The sequence below is a fragment of the Typopeltis vanoorti genome, chromosome 20 (genome assembly GCF_054136105.1).
Source record: "Typopeltis vanoorti isolate ZY-2024b chromosome 20, IOZ_Tvanoo_1.0, whole genome shotgun sequence".
NCBI lineage: Eukaryota > Metazoa > Arthropoda > Arachnida > Uropygi > Thelyphonidae > Typopeltis > Typopeltis vanoorti.
Window position 1 is genome coordinate 21,717,186 of NC_143568.1, and position 27,698 is coordinate 21,744,883.

At 37.2% G+C, this 27,698-nt stretch overlaps 1 protein-coding gene across 3 annotated transcripts in view; it reads left to right on the plus strand.

The window, feature by feature from the left end:
* Positions 1-27,698, plus strand: part of LOC150095276 (MFS-type transporter SLC18B1-like) — a 545,110-nt gene that overhangs the window by 320,348 nt on the left and 197,064 nt on the right. For all 3 annotated transcript variants that reach the window (XM_090410476.1, XM_090410480.1, XM_090410477.1), the window contains exon 8: positions 17,341-17,474. In XM_090410476.1, coding sequence (XP_090266602.1) covers positions 17,341-17,474 — 134 coding nt within the window. The remainder of the gene's footprint in view (positions 1-17,340; positions 17,475-27,698) is intronic.

Below are 27,698 nucleotides of genomic sequence, written 5' to 3' on the forward strand. Positions count from 1 at the left end.
CTCCAGCCCATGTGCTAAAACACATTTGAACATTCTCTTATATGTTACTTTATCAATGTTTTGATTGATTTTGCTCCCAATTCCGACCATGCTAACCTTGCTTATTTTCCATATTTAATTAAATACTTCTATATTTTATCTACTATCTTCTTAAAAATTATGTACAAATAGCCAAAAAATCTGCAGTCTGTTCTATAGGTCCATCGTTGAGAATGAAAGTTGATGTTTTCCATTTCCCTATTTTCTGTTTTCCTGCATTTATAATTTTAGCCATTTTATTATTGATTTTCATAACAAATTTGTCACATTAATTATTGATTTGGTTAAAGATCCTTGAAGACTTGCAGCAGATTTATTTAAAAGGATAACATCATCTGCATAGAGTAAAGAGCCAAGCTTAAACTCCTCCCATTTAAATACCAATTTATTATTATTATTTGACACCTCCAAGGAGTCCAAAGACTCATCGAGGGGAAGGCACCTACTCTACAACTCTCTGTCTCCAACACTCAATCCACCAAGTACAGCAAACTGCATCATATATGCCAATTCGATCTACTGCCCACCACCACCACTAATATTTTCACAGACAATCACAAACATCCATGCCCAATGCGGGATTTGAACCCTCAACCATTTGGCTGGAGAGAAGATACACTAACCACTCAGCCAATCAGGCTGTATTGCTCTCCATTTACAACATATGGATTTAGTATTAAAGCCTCCATTCAGTAATGACTTTCAGTTGGAAAGACCTACTTCAAATCCCATTTAGGATGAAAAAAAAAACCCTTTATATGGACTTTTAAGCTGAAGATGAATTAGCCAGTCTCATATGGAAGGAAGGAAATGGAATTTATGCATTTACTAAGGAATAATTACCTGACACAGAATGTGATGGAATATATTAGAGGTTTAAGAGTGCTCGATCTAGTAATTGCATTTGATAATTTGTCTATAAGCAATATGACCATGCTGTCGCCTATTGGTGAGAGTGATCATATGGCTAAATGTGTGGAATTTTCAATTAAGAGGGGGGGGGACAGGTGGAATTACAGGGCTGGTAAATATGACAATGTTAGGAAATTGCTTGGATCACTGCCATGGCATATGAAACTGCAAAGGCTGAATGTTGATAGTGCATGGGAAGTGGTAAAGAAGTGTTTGAGGAAAGTAATGGCTGCATATCTAGAGAGACAGGAGAATAAATCAAGTGGGAGTTAAACGGATGAATAACATTATTTCAGAGGGAATTCAAGTGGAATGGTGATCAGCAGGCACGTGAGCAGTGCAAAGCACAGGCCTGAAGGTTAACCAGGTTGGTAAGAGTATGAAAGGAAATTAGCAGTGCAGGCCAAAGATAATCCAAAACAGTTTTTCTGATATGCCCTAAGTAAAAGGAAGAATGTTTATGGTAGATTGATGAATTCCAATGATAGGGAGGTAACTGAATCAGTTAAAATAGTAGAATTACTAAGTGAATATTTTGCAAGAGTATATCATCCAGATGGAGATATTACGGTAATGAGAAGACTTGTATGGGAACTGAGGTAAATGAAATGGAGGTGCATAGCATATTACAAATCCTTAATAGGGAATACAGCTATGTGATTAGATTGTATACTAGCTCAAGCTTTATGTGAAGGTGCTAGGGAGTTGTCAGTGCCTTTGACCACATTGTTTAGTCTAATCTCAGCTCTGGGTTAGTCCCAAGGGGGTGAAAAGAGATGAAAATAGTTCCATTGCATAAAGGAGGCTTCAAGATTGATGTAGCAAATTACCAACTAATCAGCATAACATGAGTTGTTGTCAAGGTACTGGAGAAGTTGGTCAAGAGCAAAATACAGAAATGGGACACTGTATGGGGCAACATGGTTTTGTGAAGGATAGTCATGCCTCAGTAACTTGCTCACGTTTTATAATACATTGAGAGCAGAGTTGAATAAAGGTAATGGGTTTACAGTGATACTGCTGGACTTCGCAAAGTCATTTGACAGAATACCACATTGAATTCTAATCAATAAACTGCAGCACATGGGTATGGATAAAAGTTTGGTGATGTGAATAAGAGGGTAGTCGATGGAGAGATATCAGAGAGGAGTTTATTCAAGAGCAGAGTCCAGAAAAAGGCCCGTGACTAGTGGCATGCTACAGGGCTCTGTTCTTCAGTCACTACTGTTTAATTTGTAATAATGATAATTATCATTAATGATAATCATAAGAAAGGATCTGAGAACTGTTCCGCTGTTTGCTGATAATGCAAAGTTGGGTAGAGCAATAGTTAATACAGATGTTAAAATTTTGCAAGATTGATTTGGATATACTGGCAGTCTGGACTAAGCAGAATGGATGTAAGGTTAATGTGGCAAAGTGTAAGGTTATGCATTTTGGGGTGAAAAGATTACCAGCTATATACACATTGATGGAACTCTACTTCAGAATTTGATAGATCACTAACACTCCCAGAGATTTGGGAGTGTTAATGGATAGGGAGTTAAAATTTAGAGGCCACATAGCAAAAGTGGCTAAAGAAGCTCATCAGATTACTTGGTTACTGAAGAATATTTTGATGAGCAGAGACAGGCAGGTTATTATTCCTCTTTATCAAACCTTGATAAGACCCCAACCTGACTACTGTGCACAGATCTGGTCAACTGGGTTTCTTGGCAATGAGGAAGAGGTGGAGAGGACCCAGAGGTTTATGACCAAGATGGGAGCAGGTCTATGGAATGAAACTTATAAGAACGGTTTGAAGATAATGTGAATTACGGAAACTGGATGACAGGCAGAAAAGGGATGATACAATTTACTGAAGGGTTTTTACAAGATGAATACAAAGGAAATATTTCAAAACAGGTTTGGTGGTGGAAGAACTAGGGCCATCCTTGGAAACTGAGCAACGGTGTTAGAACTAGGTTTTTGGCTTGAAGAGTGGTGAATGAGTGGAATAGGTTGCCATAGTCTGTTGTGGGTGCCACAACTGTGAATGAGTTCAAAGCAAAGTATGATAGATACTGCACAAATGTTGGATAGTGATCGCATGATGTTTAGGCCCTCCCTCAGTCATTCTAAGGACTCCATGGAGTAACCTGTAATAATAATTATATGCTTTTTCTTTATCTGTTCGTTAATGCTTATATAGATTTGTTTGGTATTTCACTGATTTCTCAATTGTTTGTCATATGGTAAAAATTTGATCTTTAAGCCATTCCAATCATTCACAACTCTGCATGAAAAAAACCCTGCTTCTCACTCCCCTACTCACACCCTCCTTATACAGCTTCCAGGATGACCTGGTTCTCCCCTGATCTCCCACTATTTTCTGTAGAACCTCTCCAACATTGATCCTATAGCAACCCCTTAATAACTTGTAGGTCTCTTTCATATCTCCCCCTCCTGTCCACTAGACTCTGCAAGTTGCATCTTCTCAATCTTTCCTCATACTCGACATTCCAGAGGTCAGAAACTACCTTAGTCAGTCGCCTCTAGACCCTCTTCAACATCATAGGAGGGCGCTAGTGGGTCAAGCGCTACGAACGTGCTTTGAAGAGCTCCTGATTCAGATAAGTTTTACTAGGAATAATTAAGTATATATGCGTAATTGTTTAAGTAAGAGCGGCTGTAAACGTTGTACGCTACCGATATTATTAGTGTGGGTTTTTTTTTCTTGCTTAAACTAAATACGAAAACGTTAATATTAGACCTAGTAACCTGCAGAGAAAAAAAAATGGCGGCTGCATTGTCATTCCATGATTTTAATTTGGATTTCAGTAGGTTCGTTAAGTGTGAGGTCTGTTATATGTATTCCTTCGATTACATAAATGATTTGTGGATGTTTAGTGCGGATGGAAGAAGGGTGTGTGCGAAATGTGACCTGAACGAGGAATTGATGAATGCGAATATGAAGTTGATGACAGAAAGTGCTAGTACCGATTGTGTCTCGAGTGCACGTTTGAAAGAGTATGGCGAGAAAGACAGGCGAAAAAATGTTAAAAAATCAGGAAAAAAGAAAAAGAGCGATTTGATAACCGTAACGGATGTTAAAAGGGACGAAAGTGAGGCGGAAAGAAACGAAATTGAGAGAACGAATGAAAGTAGAAATGGTGTGGTGCAGAAATCGCAAGTAAAAAAAATCGAAAGAATGAATGATAGCGAAAAAAGAATGACTGATGGCGAAAGTTGGACGCATGTTGGAACGAAAGTACTGAACCAAAGAAAGATGAATGACAGTAAAAGTGAGAAGAATGATAGCGAAAGTTGGACGCATGTTAGTCCGAAAGTACGGAAACAAAGAAAGATATGTGAGAGTGAAAGTGAGAAGAATGACGGTGAAAGTTGGACATATGTTGGACCGAAAGTACGGAAACAAAGAAGGATGAATGAGAGGGAAAGTGAGAAGAGAGGGTCGAGAGTTAGAAAGATTTAATGATAGAATGAATGTGTCGCGAGGTTCAGAAGGTGAATTGGATTGGATGAAGCAAGAAATGAAATGGATGCGGAATGAAATTAAGAGAATGCAGGTCAAAACTATTAAAATAAATCATGATGGCATGAAAGAGTTAACAAAAGATGAGCGAGTGGCGTTGTATGGCGACTCCATTATTAAAGGTGTGCTAGAGGATAAAATGCACAAGGTATGTTTTCCAGGCGGTAAAATGAGTAGAGTGATTGAGGCATTGAATATGAGGTGGGAACGAGCAAAAGAGTTAATTGTATTAATTGGTACGAATGATTTGAGAGAGAACAAAGAGCATGTCAAAATGAATGTCAGGAGACTGCTTGGAAAGATAAAGGAGAATAGTGTGATAGGAAGGGTGGTCAGTGTGTTGCCTAGGTATGATTGTGGTGAAATGAGGCGGAGAGCAAGGATTATGAATGATATTCTGGCTGAAATGTGTGAGGAGATGGGAGTACAGTTTGTTAATGTGTGGAATGAGTTTGAGGGACGAAGTGAGCTATATGGGAGCGATGGACTGCATTTGAGTGGTTATGGTGTGAGTCGCTTGGAGAGACTGCTGCTGGAAGGTAGAGAAGTGAATAGAGAGAATGAATCAGATCGAGAGGGGAGTGATGTGGAAGAGCAGGAGAGTAAGATAGGAGAGATTGAAGGAGTGGAAATGAATGTGGAAGTGAGTGGTATGAGTATAGATAATGAGAGAATGGGTGTGCAAGAGGAGCAGGGAATTCCAATGGGTGTGCAAGAGGAGCAGGGAAACGGGGAGGCTCAGAGTGGACAGGGATACACAGCGTGAGAAAGGTGGATGCTCCAGTAGGAGGTGAGAGAATGTGTAGGCAGGAAAGTAATGGGATGATCAGGGATCAAAAGGAAACAGATGGAATTGCAAAGGGTTCTAAAATGAAGAAGCAGAAAGGGAAATGGCCCCAGTCCAGCATGGAGAGATCACATCAAGTGAGTGGTATCAGTGGAACTAGCTGTAGATCCAGAAATGAGTTGTTGTGTTTGTATACCAATGCTAGAAATATAAGAAACAAGGCGGATGAAATGGTTGCACTAATTGCGTCTGTGCACCCAGAGATTGTCGGAATAAGTGAGACATGGTTAGATGAGGATGACATCCTGACAGGAATAGAGATGGAAAGGTATGATGTGTTTCGTGAGGATAGAAGGGGTAAAAAGGGAGGGGGAGTGCTATTGATGATAGAGAAAGAGTTATGTCCATACAAGGTAGAGATGCAAGGGGGAAATGGGACCAGTGGTTTTGAGGCAGTATGGTGTGAGATAGAGGTGAATAGAATCAAATACTTGGTGGGATGTTGTTATAGACCTGGTAATGTGGATGGTGGTGATAGTGAAATGTATAGTCAAATAAGCCAAGCAAATAAGAAAAGGGTGATCATTATGGGTGATTTTAATTATGGCAATATAGACTGGAATGAAGAGATAGCAACTGGAAGTAAAGCAAATGAGTTTCTTGAGTTTTTGAGGGATAACTACCTCAGACAGTATGTAACAGAGGGCACAAGAGGATTAAGGGTCTTGGATTTGGTCATCTCATCGGAGGATGTAATTATCAATGAGGTATCAAATCATCCACCAATTGGTGAAAGTGACCATGAGGTGATTACTTGGGTGGTTGCCAGCAGTGCAAGGGCCCCAGTGAAAAAAGGGTATATGTGGAACTACAAGGGGGGTGATTATGAAGAGCTCAGGAGACAGCTTGCAGGTGTAGCATAGAATGAGGAGTTAGCTGGAAAAGAGATCAATGCAGCTTGGGGGATTTTCAAAAAATATTTAGTGGATGCAATGTCTAAATGTATACCACGGGTGAGAAGGTTAAATAAGTTAGGTGTGAGATGGATGAATAAAGAGATTAAGCATGCAATACAGAGAAAAAGGGCATTGTGGAGGCAGCATAAGAGAAGTGGAAGTAACCAATTTCATGAGTTCTACAAAGACCAGGCAAGGAGAGTGACTTGGTTGGTGAGAGTAGCTAAAGAGAGGTATGAACAGCAGTTAGCTAATGAAGCTAAAAAGAATCCTAGGGAGTTCTTTCGATATGTAGCCAGCAAAAGAAAGAATGATTATGGAAGGATGACATTGATTGGAGGAAATGGTATAAAGACAGCTGTTGCAGAATGTGTGGTGGAGATACTTAATGAGCAGTTCATAAAGATCTTTCAATCTTGTGAATGTGACTTCATGGAGAGATTAAGAGCAGTTGATGATGGGGAGGAGAGACTGACTGTAAGTGAGCAAGAGGTGTTTGGGGAGTTGAGTAAACTAGATGTAAATAAGGCTGTGGGACTTGATAATATATCCCCACGTATTCTGAAGGAATGTGCCAGAGAGTTGACACCTGCCTTGACATATTTTTTTAATACGAGTCTTGCACTTGGTCAAGTCCCTAAAGAGTGGAAGGAGGGCAAGATTGTGCCACTTCATAAAGGAGGTGATCGAACTCAAGCATCAAACTATAGGCCTATCTGTGTGTCAGGTGTTGTGGTTAAGTTGTTGGAGAAGCTTGTGAGAACTAGGATCCAGATTTGGGTTGACAACAATGGTATAATCTTTGATGGACAGCATGGATTTGCTAAAGGGAGGTCGTGTTTTAGTAATCTACTTACTTATTATAATAAAGTGACTGCTTCCTTGGACAGAGGAGAAGGATACACAGTAATATACTTGGATTTCGCAAAAGCATTTGATAGAGTACCTCATGATAAGTTGACAGTCAAACTAGTGCAGATGGGGTTGGATATTAGATTAGTGCATTGGATTGGAGACTGGCTATCTGATAGGTATCAACAAGTTGAGTATGGGGGTGCAATATCCAGGAAAAGGAAAGTCACTAGTGGAGTGCCTCAGGGATCTGTTTTAGGGCCATTACTATTTAACTTGTATATTAATGATATTGGCGAAGATTTGGATGGAGATATTCAGTTGTTTGCAGATGATGCAAAGTTGGGACGAACCATAAAGAGTAGTGAAGATGTTGTGGCCTTGCAAGAAGACTTGAATAAATTGACTGATTGGGCAAGCAAATGGGGATGTGAGTTCAATGTTGCAAAATGTAAGGTTTTAAAATTTGGAAAACAAAGATGGGATGCAGAATTTATGCTTGGTGAGAATGTATTGTTGGAAGTAGAGGAAATAAGAGATCTGGGAGTGATAGTGGATAAGGATCTAAAATTTAGGGGTCACATTGCCAAAATTGTGAAGACAACACAAAGGCTTCTGGGAATGATGAGGAGGACACTGACGTGTAGAAGTAGGGAGATTCTTGTTCCATTGTATAAGGCTTTGATTAGGCCACACATGGACTATTGTGCCCAGATTTGGTCACCCGGTTTTCAAAAGGATGAAGAGATGTTGGAAAGGGTCCAAAGGCGACTGACTAAGGTTGTTTCTGACCTCTGGAATGTCGAGTATGAGGAAAGATTGAAAAGATGTAATTTGCAGAGACTAGTGGAGAGAAGGAAGAGGGGAGATATGATAGAGACCTACAAGTTGGTAAGGGGTTGCTATAGGATCAATGGTGGAGAAGTTCTACAGCGAATAGTGGGAGATCAGGGGAGAACCAGAGGTCATCCCTGGAAACTGTATAAAGAGGGTGTGAGTAGGGGAGTGAGAGGCAGGTTTTTTTCATGCAGAGTTGTGAATGATTGGAATGCCTTGCCTGAGAGTGTGGTGTCTGCAAGGAGTTTGAATGTGTTTAAGACCCGGTATGATGAGATGTGTGTGAGATAAAAGGACCTCCTAGATGAGTCTTTGACTCCATGAGGTCTTGTTTAATAATAATAATAATAATAATAATCTCTTCATCCTTCTGAAAACCAGGTGACCAAATCTGGACACAATAGTCCATGTGTGGCCTAATCAAAAGCTATACAATGGAACAAGAATCTCCCTACTTCTACAAGTCAGTGTCCTCCGCATCATTCCTAGAAGCCTTTGTGTTGTCTGCACAATTTTGGCTATGTGTCCCCTAAATTTCAGATCCTTATCCACTATCACTCCCAAATCTCTTATTTCCTCCATCTTGGACATTATATCCTCACCAAGCATAAATTCTGCATCCCATTTTCCAAATTTTCAAAACCTTACATTTTGCAACATTGAACTTACATCCCCATTCTCATGCCCAATCACTAAATTTATTCAAGTCTTCTTGTAAGGCCACAACATCCTCTCTACTCTTCATGGTTTGTCCCAACTATTTCGAGCTTCTTGAAAGCAAAACCAAAGGATGTGATGAATGCAATAGACAAACAGAAAAGAAAAGTTTACAGATATTAGTGCCTGTGGGCACAAATGATTTAAGTAGTGATAAATATAGTATAAGTATGAGAGAGTGAAAATTCTTAGTTTATTACTAAGACTCAATACTGAGTTAAAAAGGAAGGCTATGATAGCAAATTATTCAATGTGCTGACTGTTTAAAAAAAAATGGGTGTGAGTTTTTGGATATGTAGAGTGAATTGATAGAAAAGACCTGTATAAAAAGGATGGATAGTACTTGAATGGATTTGGAATCAGGACCCTTGAAATTATTTATTGGAGTGAGACCTGATGTAGTGAGAAATGAAAATGAGATCATCTTGATAGGATCACAGAGAATTTGTAAGTTCAGTTGATATACAAATATGATAATGATATAAATGTCAGTGAGCATGGTTATGAATCTGGTGAAGGGATGGACCTGTATACTTTGGGTTCAGACTTTTTGAGTGTGCTTGGGGACAAAAAAGAGGAAGTTGCCAAACCAGGCCAAGTAGACTGCAGGTGTAAGTATATGAAGTAGCAAGGATGTCTATACACAAATGCCAGGAACATCGAGAATAGAGGATTGGAGCATATTGCTTTGTAACTATGCTGTGGCTTAAGATTGTTGGCTGAAAGTTTATTTTTCACTTGGTTAGACTATAATAAATTTAGTTTAATCCTTTATCCAAGTGTGAGCAAACAAAGTTTACCACCTTACCCCAGTCCTGAAGATACTTTCAGGCGCAAACTTTGTTTGCTCACACTTGGATAAAGGATTAAACTAAATTTATTATAAGATTGTTGGCATTAGTGAAACCTGGCACTCAGAGTCGGATATAGTAACTGGAATCAAGTGTAAGGAGTATAGTATTTGTACGAAGGATGAGGTAGGAGAGAGAGAGAGAGAGAGAGAGAGAATACTATTAATGATAACAGAATATGAGTCCATCTAGGGTAGAAACTAATGAAAACAGGAGTAGCTATAATGCTCCATATATAGCAAGTTTTGAGGGTATCTCGTGTGAAGTGGAGATTAACAGGATAAAATACAGGGTGTTCGGGATAAATTTGACATATTTATAATTAATTATATTTTTCCGTAAGTTACATGTATTAACACACACTTCTCTTCATTTAAAAGTTTGGACCCTTCTTCATTCATATACAAGATGTCAGAAAGGATGGATAGCTGGAACCCACTTGAATCATGAAAGAGAATAACTTGTATCATGATGATTTGTGCCCGCCATCAAAATAAGGATATTACGACTGCTGCCCAATGCTCCCTGAATACAGTAAAAACAATCAGGCATGAACTAGAGACTTGCAATGGTGACTACGAGGATGTAGCAAGAAGAAAGATCCCTAGCAGACGATCTGATTGCGTTCGTACAGCAGAATTCCTCGCAAATCTGCAGGAACAGGTGTTGAAGAACCCTGGCATTGGAATTCGGGCTTTGTTCGTGGAGTTGCTAACTGTAGTCAAGCCCTGGATAACAAGGGTAGCCAATGGTAGGCCGTATGTATGGCAGCAGGATTCGGCCCCTTGCCACACCTCTGGGAAAAGTCAAAAATGGTTGTCTGAAAATTTCTACGACTTCACCATTCCAAATGTTTGGCCTCCAAACTCCCCAGACCTTAACCCCATGGATTATTTTGTATGGGGCGCAGTTGAAAAAGACACCAATCGCACTTCCAGTAATACAAAAGCCCAGTTAATGGATAAAATTAAAACAGTTTTTGCGGCCCTTCCCAGGGAGACTGTAGCATCAGCTTGTTCGAGGTTCCGAAGCAGAATTGAAGCTGTGATCGATGCTAATGGTGGTTATTTTGAGTAAATCTTGTTGATAGTATTGTAATTAACTCTGCCTGTAATGTGTTTTTGTCAATTCATTAAATTTAATAGATACAAAGAAGATTTTCTTTTTCCTTACGAAACTGTCAAATTTATCCCGAACACCCTGTATATGGTTATGGCATAAAAGAAGGATAGTATTTGCTGAATGTGCATTGCTTCTTTGAACTAGGATAAATTAATTCACCATAACTTCAAATAAATACAGGGAGTCCCTGCTTTGTGAGTCTTTATTAACCAAGCCCCTGCATTTACATAGTTTTTGTGGCAATACATGCCAAATTGTTTCTTTCTTCCATATATCTCTTATGCTCACTTGAGTCACGTTGTTTCTTTGTTGCTGTTGCAAGTAAATAGCCGCATCATGATTTTGCTTAGATTTACAGTAGTATCTTTTTTATTTTGCATGTTATTACTGTTCCTTTGTGTACAAATCTTAAAAGAATTGGCAAAGGCAGTTCCTGTGTATAAAAGAAAGCATACACTGTGGCTGGATATTAAAGTTGATGTTATTAAGAGCAAGCAAAGTAGTAAGTGAGTGAGTCAGTGACATTTATGTATAACTTGATATGCCAGAGATGTGAACAGCTATGTGGAGATCGAGGAAAATTCGGTCATTGGAAAAGAGACTAATGACCCTGAACCAGAATCATCTAGTCTCCAGACACCTGAGTAGTAAATGATAATAAGATAGAAGTTCACTTAGATTTTCATTTCTCCTTCATTTTCTGACTAACAAACCAGCAATTTAAATGAGTCTTTTACATGTGTCTTTCCATAAGTATGAGTGTCAGTTTTTGTACAATAAACATGCATTTTCCATTGGCATAGATGTCACATCCTGTCATAGTCCCCGTTAAACCTTCATCGCATTTGCCAGAATACCACTTGAAAAACTACTATTCAGGATGGCTCATAAGTCACAAAGGAGTTTAAACATTTATTAACGTTTTACTTATTAGTTCTTTTTATTTTTTTATTATAATATATAAAAGATTATTAATAATAATAATTATTATTTTTATTATTATTATTATTATTATTCAGGCCTCCACAGAGTCAAAAGACTCATCGTGGGAGGTCCTTTCTAAGAAACACAAGTCTATCATACCACTCCTTAAATGCATTGACCGTTCTCGCTCTCACCATTCCATCAGGCAATGCATTCCATGAGTCAACCACCCTACATGCAAAAAAACCACTCTCACCCTCTTTCTCACAGTTTCCTTTCGTAACTTCCAAGGATGGCCCCTTGTCATGACTCCTTCCCGCTGTTCAACCAAGCGAAAGAACTCCCCAGTGTCAACCCTGTAACCACCTCTCAACAGTTTAAAAGTCTCAATCATAACTCTCAATCATAAAAATCTCAATCAATCAATTAATAATAATAATATATTATTATTATATAAAGGACCCATTTAAATTGCTGGTTTGGGGTTAGTCAGAAAATGAAGGACAATCAAAAACCTAAGTGAATTATTTACTTCTCTCTTATCATCATCTGCCAGAATGGTTGGCAGAGTGGTTAGCGTATCTGCTTTTCAACCAAAAGGCTGTGGGTTCGAATCCCGCCGTGGGCATGGAAGTTTGTGATTGTCTGTGAAAGTACTAGTGGTGGTCAGCAGTAGATGGTATTGGTGTGGATGATGAAGGTAGTTGCGGTTGGTGGAGACAGAGAGTTGTAGAGCAGATGCTCTCTCTCGATGAGCCTTTGGACTACCTGGAGGTGTTATGTAATAATAATAATAATGATGAAATACAGAACCCGGAGAATTTTTTATTAATTATGGAAACCCACATCACTTAAATGCCTTCCATTTTCTGCTTCACAAAGACAGGCCCTTTCTATCCTAATATCTGCACGAATGTTCTCCTTCAGCTTTTGGATTATCTGAGACTTGTTCATGTACACCTTTTACTTACAAGTAAACCCCATAGGAAGAAGTCGGGAGCCATCAGATCTGGAGAACATAATGGCCAATTAATTGCAGATCTTTTCAAAATTATTCGCTCACCAAATATTTGAGTTCCATTGTGACTGTAGCAGTGTGGGCAGTGAAAAATCTCCATTCTGAATTTCATTTATAACAGAAAAAACAATAAAAAAAATTATTAAATGTTTTAACCCCTTTGTGACTTATGGGTCACAAATGGGAATGATACAAAGCTGAAGGCTTGGTGGAGAAGGGGGGGGGGGAGATTTAACAAGCATATACCAGAGAGTAATATGGGGTGGAGTGGAATATAGGAGGAATGATGTTGACTAGTGGAGTGCCTCAAGGCCTTGTACTAGTGCCACTACTTTTTACCTTGTGTATTAGGGAATGATTTGGGGAGGGGGGATATTCAGTTGTTTGCTGATGATTCAAAAGTGGGCAGGACAGTAGTTAATAAAGGCGATTTAGATATCCTGCAGGGTGATTTAAATACATTAACATTGTGAATGAAGATAATAGTTATCAATTTAATGTTGCAAAATGTACGATTATGCACTTTGGATTGAAAAGATTACATGGATGGTACTGGATTGCAGAAAATTGATGAAACTAGGGAGAGGTAATGGCAGATAGAAAGTTTAAGTTCAGAGGATACATTGCAAAAGTTGGCAAACTAGCTCAGAGGATTACTTCGATGTTGCAAAAGAGACTAACAAGTTAAGATAGGGGTGATTATTATCCCTCTTTATAAGGCTATGATTTGGTTGCATCATAACTACTGTGCACATTTTTGATCATCTGATTTTCTTGGGGATCAGGAGGTGGTGAAAAAGAACCAGAGATGATGGCCAAGCTAGTGACATCTCTGTAGAATGCTCCCTATCCCTCAATTATGGTTATCAAATCAGAAGCAAAGTTTATTTGATAGGTGAAAAACAGGAGACATGATAGAAACTTATAAGTTACTGAAGGAGTTCTATAAGATTGACACAAAAGAAATCTCTCAATATATGATGAATAGAGAGAGAGAACTGTGGCTCACCCCTGGAAGTTGTATAAGAGTATGGTTAGTAAAGGTGTGCAAACTAGATTTTTTTACTTGGAGAATGGTGAATGAGTGGAATAGATTGCCAGAACTAGTTGTTAGTTCCCGACAATGGTAAGTTCAAGGAATGTAAGATGGATATTGTATAAAGGTTAATGTGGGTCTCCAATCCTCACCTTCTCGTGGTGCACCCTGTTGGGTATCTACTTGGATACTGAACGAACAAGGATGGGCTGTCAATTTTGGATTTAGCCGACCAAATTGTATTCTTATCGGTTAAACCAAAATAAAAAATGATGGTACAACATGACAAAATTTCATGCCGGCTGGGGCGTCGCCCGGTTAAACAAGACCCCCGTTGTTTTCACCAGGGAACCAGGGCGAACAGCGAAAAGTCACCTACTGGAACAAATCTGAAAACAAACTCCAACTCAACATCACCAGAGTTAAAGATTGGTACTATCAACGTAAGAAGCGTGAATGGCAAAGAAATGGAGCTAGCTGAGGAATTAGATAAGTACCAGATCAACATAATAGGGGTGACTGAAACAAAAAAGACAAAAACTGGAGAGATCTTTCTGAGCAATAAATACAAGATGTTATATTCAGGCAATAACAAGGAAGAAAAGAAGGGGTAGCCATAGTATTCAACACAAATTACGAGGCGAATCTTCTTGAATGGCAGGCAGTCTCAAGTAGAGTGATGTGGGCAAATATCAGAATGAGGAATTGGACAATGAGACTTATTTGTGATTATGTTCTCCCACAGAAGGTTCTACTAATGTAGAAGTGGAGGAATTTTTTGAGGCTCTATAGAAAGCTACTGACACAATGAAAAAAGGAAAAGTTGGTCCTTGTTGGGGATCTAAATAGCAGAGTAGGAAGTGATTGTCAGACATACAAAAATGTTTTGGGAAAATTTGGAGAAAAGAGCAAAGCTAATAATAATGGCAAATATCTGTTGGATTTCTGCTCAGGACATGGACTGGTTATTACTAACACCATGTTCCAACATAAAAATGTGCACAAATTCACATGGAGAGAAGAGGCAAGGAATAAGAAAAGTCTCATTGACTACGTTATTGTTGATAGTGACGTTTTCTCCCTGGTGCAGGATACCAGAGTGTACAGAGGATTTGAAATTGGAAGTGATCACTATTTAGTCTTGAGCAGGATAAAATTGAATTTTGTATTGAAAAGAATAACATGTAAGAAAGTTTTAAAGCGAATAAAAGTTGAGCAGCTCTCAGATGTGAACTGTAGACTAAAATACACAAAGATTATTGAAGAAAAAATGAAAGAGTTTGAGAACAGGAATCAAACCTTAGAGATGCAGTGGCAAACTCTGAAGAAAACATTGATTGATTCTGCCAGAGAGGCATGTGGTGAGGTTGTCTGCAAGGATAAAAAATTCAGAACTCCCTGGTGGACACAAGAAGTTAAAGAGGTAGTGAAGGAAAAGCAGAAAGCATATCAAATGTTCCTGTCAAATAAGTCAGCTTTTGCTCTTAGAGAATATGGAGACGAATGCAAGAATGCTAAACACTGTGTAACACTAGCTAAACAAAAGTTATGGGAGTACTTTGGCAAGATATAGAAAATAAATATCAAGAAGGTGACAAAATATTCTGGAGGTTGTTGAAGAAACTTAGGAATGGAGGAAAGAGTGCTGTAAAAGGAGTTAGAGATGATAAAGATGACATGAAAATGGGAGAAAAAGATATCCTTGAAGTATGGAGTAATTACTTTGAAAAACTGCTAAATGAAACAAGCAGTGATGACAGCACAGTGGTAAAAAAATATGCCCAGGCACGCAGTCAGGAATACATATCCATACTTGAAGTAGAAAAAGCCATCAAAGGCTTGAAATGTGGAAAGGCAGCAGGAGTAGATGATATTCGACCAGAAATGCTGAAGTATGGTGGTATAAGAGTCTTACAGTTGCTGCACTGCATAGTTCAGAAAGCCTGGACAGAGGGACGAATTCCCGATGATTGGAGTAGAGCTCTCATAGTACCCATATATAAAAAGAGAAATAAAACTGAATGTGAGAATTACAGTGGTATTTCCCTACTGAGTGTTCCTGGCAAGATCTATCCAAGTATACTTGAGAAACGGTTGAGAAGAATTGTGGAAGAAAAGCTTGGTAAAGAACAAGCTGGATTCAGGCCAAATAGAGGCTATCAGGATCAGATCTTCACTTTACGACAAATAGTCGAGAAAGCATGGGAATATAACAAAGATCTGTATTTAAGTTTTGTCGATTTGGAAAAGGCATATGACAAGGTGCCAAGAGAGAAGCTATTTAATTCACTATAGTTATATGGTGTCAATGGGGCATTATATCAAGCAATACTTAGTCTTTATTTGAGTTGTAAGTCAGCAGTTAGAATTGAAGGAAGTACAGGAAGATGGTTTAATGTTAAATCTGGTGTGAGACAAGGATGTACATTATCCCCTCTGTTATTCATTATCTATATGGATCACATTATGAAAGAAAGTGGTATTAAACATGATATCAAAATTGGAGATGTTAATGTCAGCTCTTTGCTTTATGCGGATGATGTTATACTTCTAAATAAATCCACTACAAGTCTGCAAGATTCTCCGACTAAATTGAATAGCTGTTGTAATAGATATGGTATGAAGATCAGCAATAAAAAGACAAAGACGATGAAAATAGGCAGAATCATTGAAAATGTCAACTGTGTTGTGAATGGAGAACCTGTGGAACAAGTAAAACATTTTAGCTACTTAGGCACAATTTTTACTGAAGATGGTAAATTAAATATAGAAATAGACAACAGAATCAGCAAAGCTGGTATGGTGGGAAGTCAATTGAATAAATTCATATTGAATAAGAGAGAAATTAGTCGGAACACTAAATTAGCTTTATACAAGACAGTGTTCAAACCAGTTTTAACTTATGGATCTGAGAGCTGGGTCAGAAGTAAAACACTTGAAAAAATACTAGAGACCGCAGATATGAGAGTCCTGAGAAAGATTAGAGGCGTGAACAGATGGCATCAATGGCAATATCATATTAAAAACGAGGATATTAGGAAAGAATTTGACATTGTCAGCATCCAGGAATGCATTAGCAGAGCTAATCTCAGGTGGTATGGTCACTTAAACAGGATGGGTAAAGAAAGATTAGCAAAACAAGTGTTCTCTGCCAGGTTGGCAGCAAAACAACCCAGAGGAAGACCAAGATATAGGTGGATTGATACGGTACAAAGTGCCTTAGACGATAGAAATATAAGATCTGATAATGGTGGAGTCTTGACAAGTAACAGACTGATTTGGAGGAAAATTGTAGATAGGAAGTTGGTAATGATGTAATTTTTTTCATGTAGTACTATCATATCCTGTACACCCCTTGAGGGTACATGTCAGGAATTTGATGATGATGATGATGATGATGATGAAGAAATTTTCACTGTTGATTGTCATTTTTAGATCCCCATTATCCACTTATAACTAATACTCCCTCTGTATTATAATATATCTTGATATAAATGTAATATGAAGTAAACAGTAACTTTCTATTATTTAATTTTAAAATTTGCTTCTGATTTGATAACCATAATTGAGTTAGTAATTTTATTCATTTAATTTAATTTAATAAGTGAACATGTGTTAAACATTAAATGTTATGCAACTGCAATGATCATCATATAATAAAAAAGAATAAGAATATTTCTGCACACACATGCACATGTATTGATTGATTGAGTGATTATTTTTTTATTATCTTATTCTTTTTTTTTTATTTTAGTGACATCCAAAGAAAAATATGGGATTAAAGAATTCCTGAAGGTTTCACTGGTGTTAGTAGGACTTGTATATATCTGTTTAACAAGATTATCATTCACTTTCATGAATACAGTGTTAGAAGTTAATTTGTTAGAGGTAAAGAAAATGTGTGTTACATGTATCTTTATAAAATAATATTATATAAGCTAAATTTATATATAAGAAAAAACAATAACGATTGATGTTGTTTTTTGCTTTTGCTCTTCACAATGTGAATGTGTAAATGAAAGAAGATAAAAAATAAATCTGTGTAAATCAGTGAAGAGTCTCTGTAGCTCAGTCAGTATAGACAAAGCCCTTTGGTTAGAAAGACCTGGGTTCGAAAAACTCGAGTTTTTCATCCGCTGAACAAGCAAACTGGCCCCATGAACACACGCTTCTACAGACATAGGACACCTCCAGAAATAAGGATTAACCATCCTATTCCGTAGGGCTTTGATTCTGAATGCCTACATGGTAAAATGTGTAGGCATGATTTTCCTAATTTACGCATGAGTATAAATTAGGATAGGATAGGAAATCAGCCAAGCAAAATACACTATTATTTTCATTAAGAAATTGAAGTTTCTGAAAGTGAGATCAGTATTATGATATAATTGCATGTATGATAGTGATGAATAAGCAGAGAGCAAAGATCATGAGTGATATGTTAGTGGAAATGTGTGAAAAAGAAAGGAGTGCAGTTTGCAAATATGTGGGATGATTTTTGAGGGATGAATGAAACTATATAAGAATGATGGACTGCATTTGAATGGGTTTGGTGAGGCTGCTGAGAGTGGATCTGAGCAAAGAAGTGATGTAGAAGAGCATAAAAGTAAGGAAGGAAAGATTGAAAGAGCACTTATGAATAGAGAAATGAGTATCACGAGTGAGGAAAATGAGAGAACAAGAGTTCAAGACAGGCAGGAAAAAGATGGAGAGGGGATCAGGGTGAAGAGATCAGCATGAGAAAGGTTTATGCTGGATATGAATGCATGAGTATACAAGACAGGAATGGGTTCTGGATGCATGACTTGTTATAGACCCAGAAATGAACCATTATGTTTGTATAGGAATGGTACAAGCACTACAAATAAGGAAAACAAATTGATTGAGCTCATTCACCTAAAAATTATGTGAATAAGTGAGATTTAGTTGGATGAAGACAACATCCTAACAGGAAAAGAGATGCAAGGGTGTCATGTTTTTCTTGAAGATAAAAAAAGGAGGTGGAATGCTGTTGATGATAGAAAAGAAAGAAGTTGTGCCCATGCAGGGTAGCAATGCAAAGGGGAAATAGTGGCAGTGGTTTAGAGGCAGTGTGGTGTGAGATAGATGTGAATATAATGAAATATTTAGTTGGATGTTGTTCATACACCTAGTAATGTGCAGGGCACTGACAGTGAAATATATAAGAAAATTAGCCAACAAATAGAAAATGGTGATCATTATGGATGATTTTAATAATAGTAATTTAGATTATGTGATAACATCCAAAAGTAAAAAAATTAATTTCTCAAGTAATTGAGAGATGACTTATCTTAGGCAGTATGTAAGAGAGGGCACATGAGGATCTTGGATTTGATCCATCAGAGGATGTCATTATAAATGATGTGTCTAATCTCCCTCCAGTTGGTCACTCCCAACTGGAGGGAGATTAGACCCAGGGCCAAAAAGTGATTATGAGGGTGGCTGCCAGCTATATGAAGACTTCCTTGTGGAAATGATATATTGTGGAACTACAAAGCTGGTGATTATGAAAAGCTCAGGAGACAGCTTGCAGCTGTATCATGGAATGAAGAGTTGGATGGAAAGGAGATCAATTCTACTTGGATGCTATTCAAGAATTATCTAGCAGAAGCACTATGGAAATGTATTCCAAGAGTCAGAAGTTTCAGTAAAGCAAGTGAGAAATAAATATACATGCAGTCTGGAGGAAGAAGGCATTATGGAAGCAGCATGAATGAGCAGTATTAATGCATGAGGAATATAAAACAGACAAAAAAAAGAAATGTATGCGCAGCAGTTAGCTAATGAAACAAAAAAAAAATAGTAGCCAGTGGAAGAAATAATAATTATGGAACGATGATATTGATTGGTGAAAATGGTAAAAGGATAACCACTGCAGAGGATATAGTTGAAATATTAAATGAGCAGTTTATAAAGATATTTCATCCTCATGAATGTGACATCAGACAGAGTTTAAGTACAGCAGAAAGGTAATAGGAAAGACTGACTATGAGTTGAGTAGGAAGTATGTGTGGAATTGAGTAAATCATGTTAGTAAGGCTTTGGGACTTGATGATATATCATTGCATGTTTTGAGGGGAATGTGCCAGGAATATGACATCTGTTTAATTTAACACTCAAACTTGGACAAACCTGTTAATTCTGAAATACCTGTCTTACATTGGGTCATGCTTCAAAGGAGTGGAAGGAAGGCAAGATTGTACCACATCATAAGGGAGGTAACAAAACTCAATCTTCAAATTATAGGTCAGTCTATGTGTCAGGCATTGTGGAATGTTGGAGAGATTAGTAAGGACCAAGGTCCAGAATTAGACCAACAACAGTGACATTCTCTCTGATGGATAGTGTGTTTGTTAAAGGAAGATCATGTTTAATAATCTGCTTACTTTACAATAAGGGTGACAGATGCATTGAACAAGGGAGATTTATACACACTAATATAGTTATATTTTGCAAAGGTTTTTGATAAATTGCCACGTTGATGGTTAAATTAGAATGAATGAAGTTTGAATAATAGATTAGTGCATTTGATTGGAGATTAGCTATTTGATATTAGCAAGTTGTGTATTGGGGGGGGGGGGGGTCCCGAAAGAGGAAGACCACTGGTGGCATGTCTCAAGAGTATGTTTTAGGACCATTGCTGTTTAACTTGTATGTTAATAATATTGGGGAAGGAATGGAACATGCAGTTATTTGCAGATGATGCAAAGTTGGGAAAAACTTTGGGGAGCAGAACAGATGTGGCTTTACAAGAAGGCTTGAATAGACTGAGTGAATGGGCAAAGGAGTAGGTTGCCAGTTCAGTGTTACAAAAAGTTTAAGGTTTTAAAATTTGGAAAGCAAAGATGGGTTATAGAGTATGTAATTGCTGGGAATATATTGGAGGAGGTGAAGGAAATCAGAGATCTGGGATAATGGTGGATAGGGACCTAAAATTTAGAGGGACCATTGCTAACTTTGAGGACAGCACATTGCATACTGGCAGTATGCTGACTTGTAGAAGTAAAAAGATTATGATTCCATAGTATAAGGCCTTGATTAGGTCAGCCATATATGGATTATGTACAGAATTGGTCACCAGGTTTTCAAAGGTGATTGACTAAAGTGGTTTCTGATCTCCCACATCAACCTCTCTGACAATAACCACAACTCTAGACATGCAGATTGACATATAATTTGCAGCCTCAGTCTTATCACTACCTTTGTAAAATAGAACAATATAGTCCAGTTTCCACTCCTTTGGAACTCTCCTTCCTTTATCAAAAATTCTATTCACTTTAAAACCTTAATAAAAAAAAAAAAATTAAAAAAAAAAATCTTAACCTGAATGTCTCAGACATCATGTTCAGCTTTGATATTACTTCTTTGTTTATCATTGTATGATATAGAAACCATAGATCTTATCAAGCCATATTTCCCCTGACATATTTGAATTTATTCAAATTCACCATTTATTCAGGTTATTTTTTATGGAAAGGAAAAATATACAAACATCTAGATGGGACTGCATTGGATCCCCCCCCCACCTTGTGTTAAATTTCTGTTTGGAATTTCTAGCAAATTCAGCAGGCATTTGGCAAGCTACATGTAAATCATCAGTTTGGCTATACTATGTACAGCAGTAGATGATGTGTTTGCTATTTGACTTCATGTTCCAGACATGAAGCTATGAAGCATTCCCTCAATCTCAACAAATACTGCTGCATTAAATTTCCAAAGATTTTAAAATCATCATTCTCTAAGACCACATTTAGCCTGACTTCTGAGTTAACTTCAGTTTTATCTAGCACCTAGAGGGCACCTTACTAGGACAATAGTTCATTTTTTTTATTAATAATTTGAATTTGTTTCTACAACTATCTAATTGAGTGCTGTGTGTCTATCATATTTGTGATTTTGTGCTCTGTGGATGCTGGTCAGAAATTCAGTGAAATATCAGCATGATGAATAAATTAATTCTTGATCTTCATCTATTGTTTCTACCATGAAGCACTGTTATGAATAAAAACCAACACCTAAGCCTATGTAATACATACGGAGGGAGAGCGTCAGAGGAGATCGTGTGGGATGCAAGTGAGCAAGGAATTAATAGATCCGTAATAAGTGTATTGGAGGAATGATAGTGTGACCGTGACAATGATGTGAATGAGACAATAGTGATAGTTGGGATGATGAATGACCTGAGCATTAGCATGAATCAGGTGGCATGAGATCTGAGGTTAATGTTAGTGGTCATGCAGCAGAAAAGTGTGAGAGAGTAAAGATAATAAAATTGCCCAGATATGATATGATGATTCAGAGTTGAGAAGAATAGCAGTAAAAATGAATGTATCAAAAGAGAAGTCTGGAATATGTGAATGTATGGACTGCATTTGATGCTAGGAAAAAAAAAAGCTGTATGCCAGAAATGGGATGCATTTCAATATTGAAGGATACAGGCATCTAGAGAGTTTTTTGTTCTCTGGGAAAGTGGGAGTGACTACATCAGGAAAGCTAGAGTTGCCATGGTGGAGGTAGCAGGGACGGTCTATTGTGGGAATAGCCACTTGGGAGACTGGAGATATTTGCTATATCACAAAGTCAAATGGATTCTGGGGGGGGGGGGGATAATAGTAGCATGTCAACATATTTATTTTTATTATTATTATTATTTCGTGACACCTCCAAGGAGTCCAAAGACTCATCGAGGAAGGGCACCTACTCTACAAATGTCCATCTCCACCACTTAATTCACCAACTGCTACTACCATCATCATCTACACCAATGTTACCATCATCATCTACACTACTGCCCCACCACCACCACCACCAGTATTTTTTGTCTGTAAATTGCACATGTTCTGAAGGTCGATTTTTCTGTATTCAGGATGAAAAACCCGAGTTTCCAGGCAAAAAAACTCTGCTACCTTTGTATGAGATCAGCTGTCTCATATATCATATCGCTGATATCATATATGATATCAGCGATATCATAAGTATGTTGACAATGAGTGATATAGAAGATTCCCTTTTTTCGATGAGTCCTTCTCTGGAGGGGTTTCATAATCGTAATAAAAGTCTAAAAATAGCATTGCTATGTGAGCACATAGGTTTCACAAACTATCACACACATCTAATGAACTTCCAAACCAAAAATTTATTTAAATATTCTTGAAGGTCTTGACATCCTCATTTTCCACATTGTTTGCCTTATTTTATTATTCTCCATTTCACTCCTGCCTTCTTCTTCTTGCTCATTACATTGCAGATTTCATTTGGTCTGCTGACCAGTCTTCTCTCATATTGCACTTTTTCCTTCCTTATCATGCTTGTCAATTTTTTATCTTGCATTTTACACTTATCAGGAATCTGAATATTGCTTGCTATCTTATTGACTCTCTGCAACATCTTTTTCAGTACTATTTGTTTTATTTTGCTGTTAATCCATTTCACTCCCACCTTAATTATTTGCCTGATTCTCCCCCCCCCCCCAGTGTACATTTACACCTTGTTTCGGATATACTCCAACCAGTTTTTTGTGCATTATCAATCTCTTTCCCTTGCAGCTCATCATTCCTTGGTATCAATATAAGTTCTCTACATAACTTTTTATAATCACCTGTTCCATATAGTTCCATACATGCCTCTTTTTGACATTCATTTGCTCATCTTCCCGAGTCAGTATCTCATACTCACTCTCATTAGCTTGATGGCAGGTCTAATACCATATTCAAAACTACATCCTGTGAGGCCAAACTATTTCCAGTTTGAGCACCGTAAAACTTTGTCTTTCATCACATACTTTCTAAGATACTTCCTTTAAAAGCTACAAATTCACAGCAACACAGTATTGATAATTTCCTTTGTTTCTGCTACAAAGTGTGTACTTTCTTTTTTCTCTTGATGACCTATATAAATTCCCAATTTATCACTAAATAAAGATTTCATAATCATTGTTTCCCATAGGTTGTGATTTTCAAGTACTAGATTGATAGATATGGAGTGTTCTGTTATTCTTCTGTAAATGTAAATTTGATTTTCTTTTTTTTATTTACTTAACAGTTTACATAAATAATAAAAATCTCACATCTTTTTTCATCTTACATTTAAATTAAAAAATAAGATATCGAATTGCTTTATCACACTTTGTAAATTTAATTATAATACAGATATCTCTGCTAACTGGCAATTTAATTAAAGCAGTTGCTAACCATCAGGTTAGGATGATCATTTTATAATACAAAGTAGAAAATGTGTGGCTAAATATTCTGCAATTTAATGTTTATTTAAGTTAACTTAGATAAAAATCCTTTTTAATTTAGTTTGAGATTGATATGCATATCAAAACACGTTTTGAATGTTCAAGTTCTTCTGTTTTTCTTTTTCATCCAACATTGACTAGGCAGAGGAAGCAGCATACAATAAGGGAACTGAATTATTAGACTTCTTGAGGGACAGCTGTCTTAGGCAGCATGTGGCATAGGGAACACAAGAATCTAAGAGTTTTGGACTTTCATAGCATTGGAAGATCTGATTTTGACTGAGATGTCATACTTGCCCCCAGTACTGATTGGAGGATGAATATATATGTAGAAATATCAAGACAGAAGGAATTTGTGTGATTATAACAATGGGCTTATAACATCAGGCTTAGAAATTGGCTTGGAGCAACACAGTGGATGAAAGAATTTGAAGGAAGAGAGGTCAGTAGTGCATGGAAGATATTTAAGAAAGAATTGTTGACTGCAGTGACAGATTTACCTCGAATGAAGAGGATAAAGCAATCTGGAGCAAATGGATGGCTAGAAAAATTAAACAGGAATTGCAGATGAAAAGGAGATTTTAGAAAGCATATAAAGAGAGAAGTGGAGAACAGTTGCATGAGGAATAGAAGGTGCAGGCTAGGGGCTAGTACAGTGAGGAAAGAAAAATTAGAATATAGGAGGAGATTATTAGTGCTGCAATCCAAAGACAATTCCAAGGAGTTTTTTGTTATGTGGTCAGTAAAAGGAAAATGGGATAAAGTGTTAGAAATTAGTAGAAGTGAATGAAGAGGATGTATATGTATTCCAAATACTGAGTGTGCTAAATGCCAGTAAGGGGACGAGATGAAATGTTGCCACATGTTTTAAGGGAATGTGCTGTGGAACTAACTGTGTCATTAACCTGGCTGTTTAATAAAGGTCTTGCAATGGGACAAGTTCCTAGAGAGTTTAGGGAAGGCCATTGCATGTGGGTGGTGGCAGAATGAAAGTATCAAACTATAGGCTAGTTTGTATTTTTTCTGCAATGTTAAGATTTTGGAGAAATTGGTAAGAACTATATTCAGATTTGGGCAGATGAGGGCAATATTATTTATGCAAGCAAGCATGGATGAGTGTACGGCATACCTGTCATGCATATATATTATTATTATTATTATATTTTTAACCAACATGACAAGTTGGTTAAAAAAAAAGTTATCTTATATTGGATATTTATCTGATATCAGATAAATATCAGGGAGGTCACAAGTGGAATTCTACTGAGTCAATACTGGGACCATTACTGTTTAGTGATGGCAGTGATACAGTCGCTGGACTACAGAAAAATATTCATTTGTTTTCAGATGATGTAAAACTTGGGAAAGTTATTAGTAATAGTGCTGATGTTTTGGCTCCACAAGAGAATTTGAATAAGTACAAAAGGTAAGCAAAGGATGAGGATATCAACTTAATGCTATTAGAGGGAAGGTTCTGCAATTCAAGATCTGCACATCGGTTGCTTTACTCACTTAGAGGCATTATACTGGAAGAAATGGAGCAAGAAAGCAACAATGGATCTTCAGAGTACATATTGTAAAGGTTTTGAAGTACAACTCAGAGAATTGACTATAAGATATAAAAGGCTGATGTTCCATTGTATAAAGCTTAGATGATACTACATGGTCACTGGGAATGAAATAACCTTGGAGAGGTTGCAGAGACAGCTAATGAAATGATATTAAGACTTATAATGTCAGTTATCAGGATAAACTTAGGACATGCAAACTACAAAGTTTGGTGGGTAGATGATGAAAGGAGAATATGATTGACAAATTTAAGCTGATGAGAGGTTATTATATGGATTGATACTGGTAAGATTTTTCATATGGTTGAATGATGGGAAGGAACAAGCACTAGAGACATCCCTGGAAGTAGCAAAAGGAAGTGGCAAGTAAAAGGGGAAGAAATAAATATAGGTATCCGGGAAGACTCCCATGTCCCACCTTTTAAAGGGAAGAAGTAAGTTTTTTTTGCATGGAGAGTAGCAAGAGTAAGGAATGCATTGTTTGAGAGGGTGGTAAAAAGTGCAAACAGCAGATGAGTTTAAGAAATGATATGATAGACTTTGTGTTGTCTAAAGTTAACCTCCCAAGATCAATCTTATGACTCCATAGAAGTCATGAAAATACTATTAGTACTACTAATAATAATGATTAGCTTATTATTATTATTATTTACATTTTGTTTGTGAAGCTGAAAATGGAAGGCATTCACATGATGTGGTTTTTCATAACTAATATAAAAAAAAGCTAGTGATGTTAAAAAAAGAAAACTTATGCAGTTGCTTCACAAAGACAGGCCTTTTCTACAGCATGTTACATGACTTATGGGATACCCTGTAGCAGTAGTACACTAAGGATTTAATCTTGGGAGGGGTGGGCAGTTGAGTAGACGATTTGAGAATAAACACTACGCATTGCATACGACCTATGACTGAGCATTTGCAATGATTGCTAATTCATAAGTAGTATAGAAATAGAAGACATGACACAACATAAATAAAAAAATGAATTTTAATTAGGAAAAGATTTTTGGAAACTTTTCTAGTGTTTTTTACCTTTTTCTTTGGGGAGGGCAGGCTCCCCCCCCCCCATAGGTGCACCACTGCCGTGTAATTACGAAAGAACTTGCCCACACAATAAAACAAATGAATAAAATGAATAAAACAAATGAAAAAAAGGTATCCAAAAATGGAAATTACATTTGGAATCAAAAATAAACAAGCTTTGAGCAAATTTAAAGAATTTAAAGCAAGGAAAATTTAAAAGATCAGTGCAGTCGTGTAAAATGATACAACCTTGAAACAAATCAATCACTGAAGTATCAGAAGAATTAAAACGAAGAACTGTGGCCACTGCAATAAAAAAGATTATTCTCTATGAAAGCAGAATAAGTTAATACAGGTAACATATTCACATCAAGACTAAATAACATCAGTTTTATCAAAATATTGATGGGGAAATCCCCAAACACTGTTGAACACCTGAACGCAGAAGATCAAGCTCTGGAAAGAGTTCTGGGATAATCCAAAAGAACAACAAAACTAAGATAAATGATGTTGAAAAACATCTGAACAACACTCAGATGCAAGACCTTGTGATAACCACAGAAATGATCTGAAGGCAAGCAAAGAAAGTGAAGAACTGAAATGCACAAGGCAAAGATAACTTGCATGGGTTTTGGCTCAAATACTTGACTAATACTCATGCTCAATTGGCTCAACTGAAGAGTGGATCACAATTAGAAGGACATTTCTGACTTTGAAAGAACATAGAAAAGAAGCTGTCCCAAGTAATTACTGCCCAATAACTTGCCTGCCAGCAACATTCAAATTATTCAGTGGGCTTCTTGCAACTTCAATTAGTCAATATTTATCTTGACACCAAATTCTGCCTATCGAACAAAAAGGATGCTGCTGAAACTAACTCAAGAGGAAGAAAAGACAAGTTGCTAATTGACAAAATGATTTTTAAAAATTCAAAAAGATGAAAAGTAAACTTATATATGTCATGAACTGATTACCATTCAACTTCTTGCCACATACTTGGATTAGAAACTGTCTAGAAATTTTTGGAGCGAGTAAAACATCAGAAAATTCTAAATAGCTGTCATGACCACATGAAAACTCAACTAATAGTCAATGGAGATAATGTGTGTACAGTGAATATCAAAAGAGGGATTTTCCAAGATGACTCACTATTACCACTATTGTTCATCCTAGCACTGATTCCTCTAACTTTCTTGCAGAAAGATTGCTCATGCAGACTTTTTTTATGTAGTTCCAACCCACGAAAGGTTATTAGTAAAC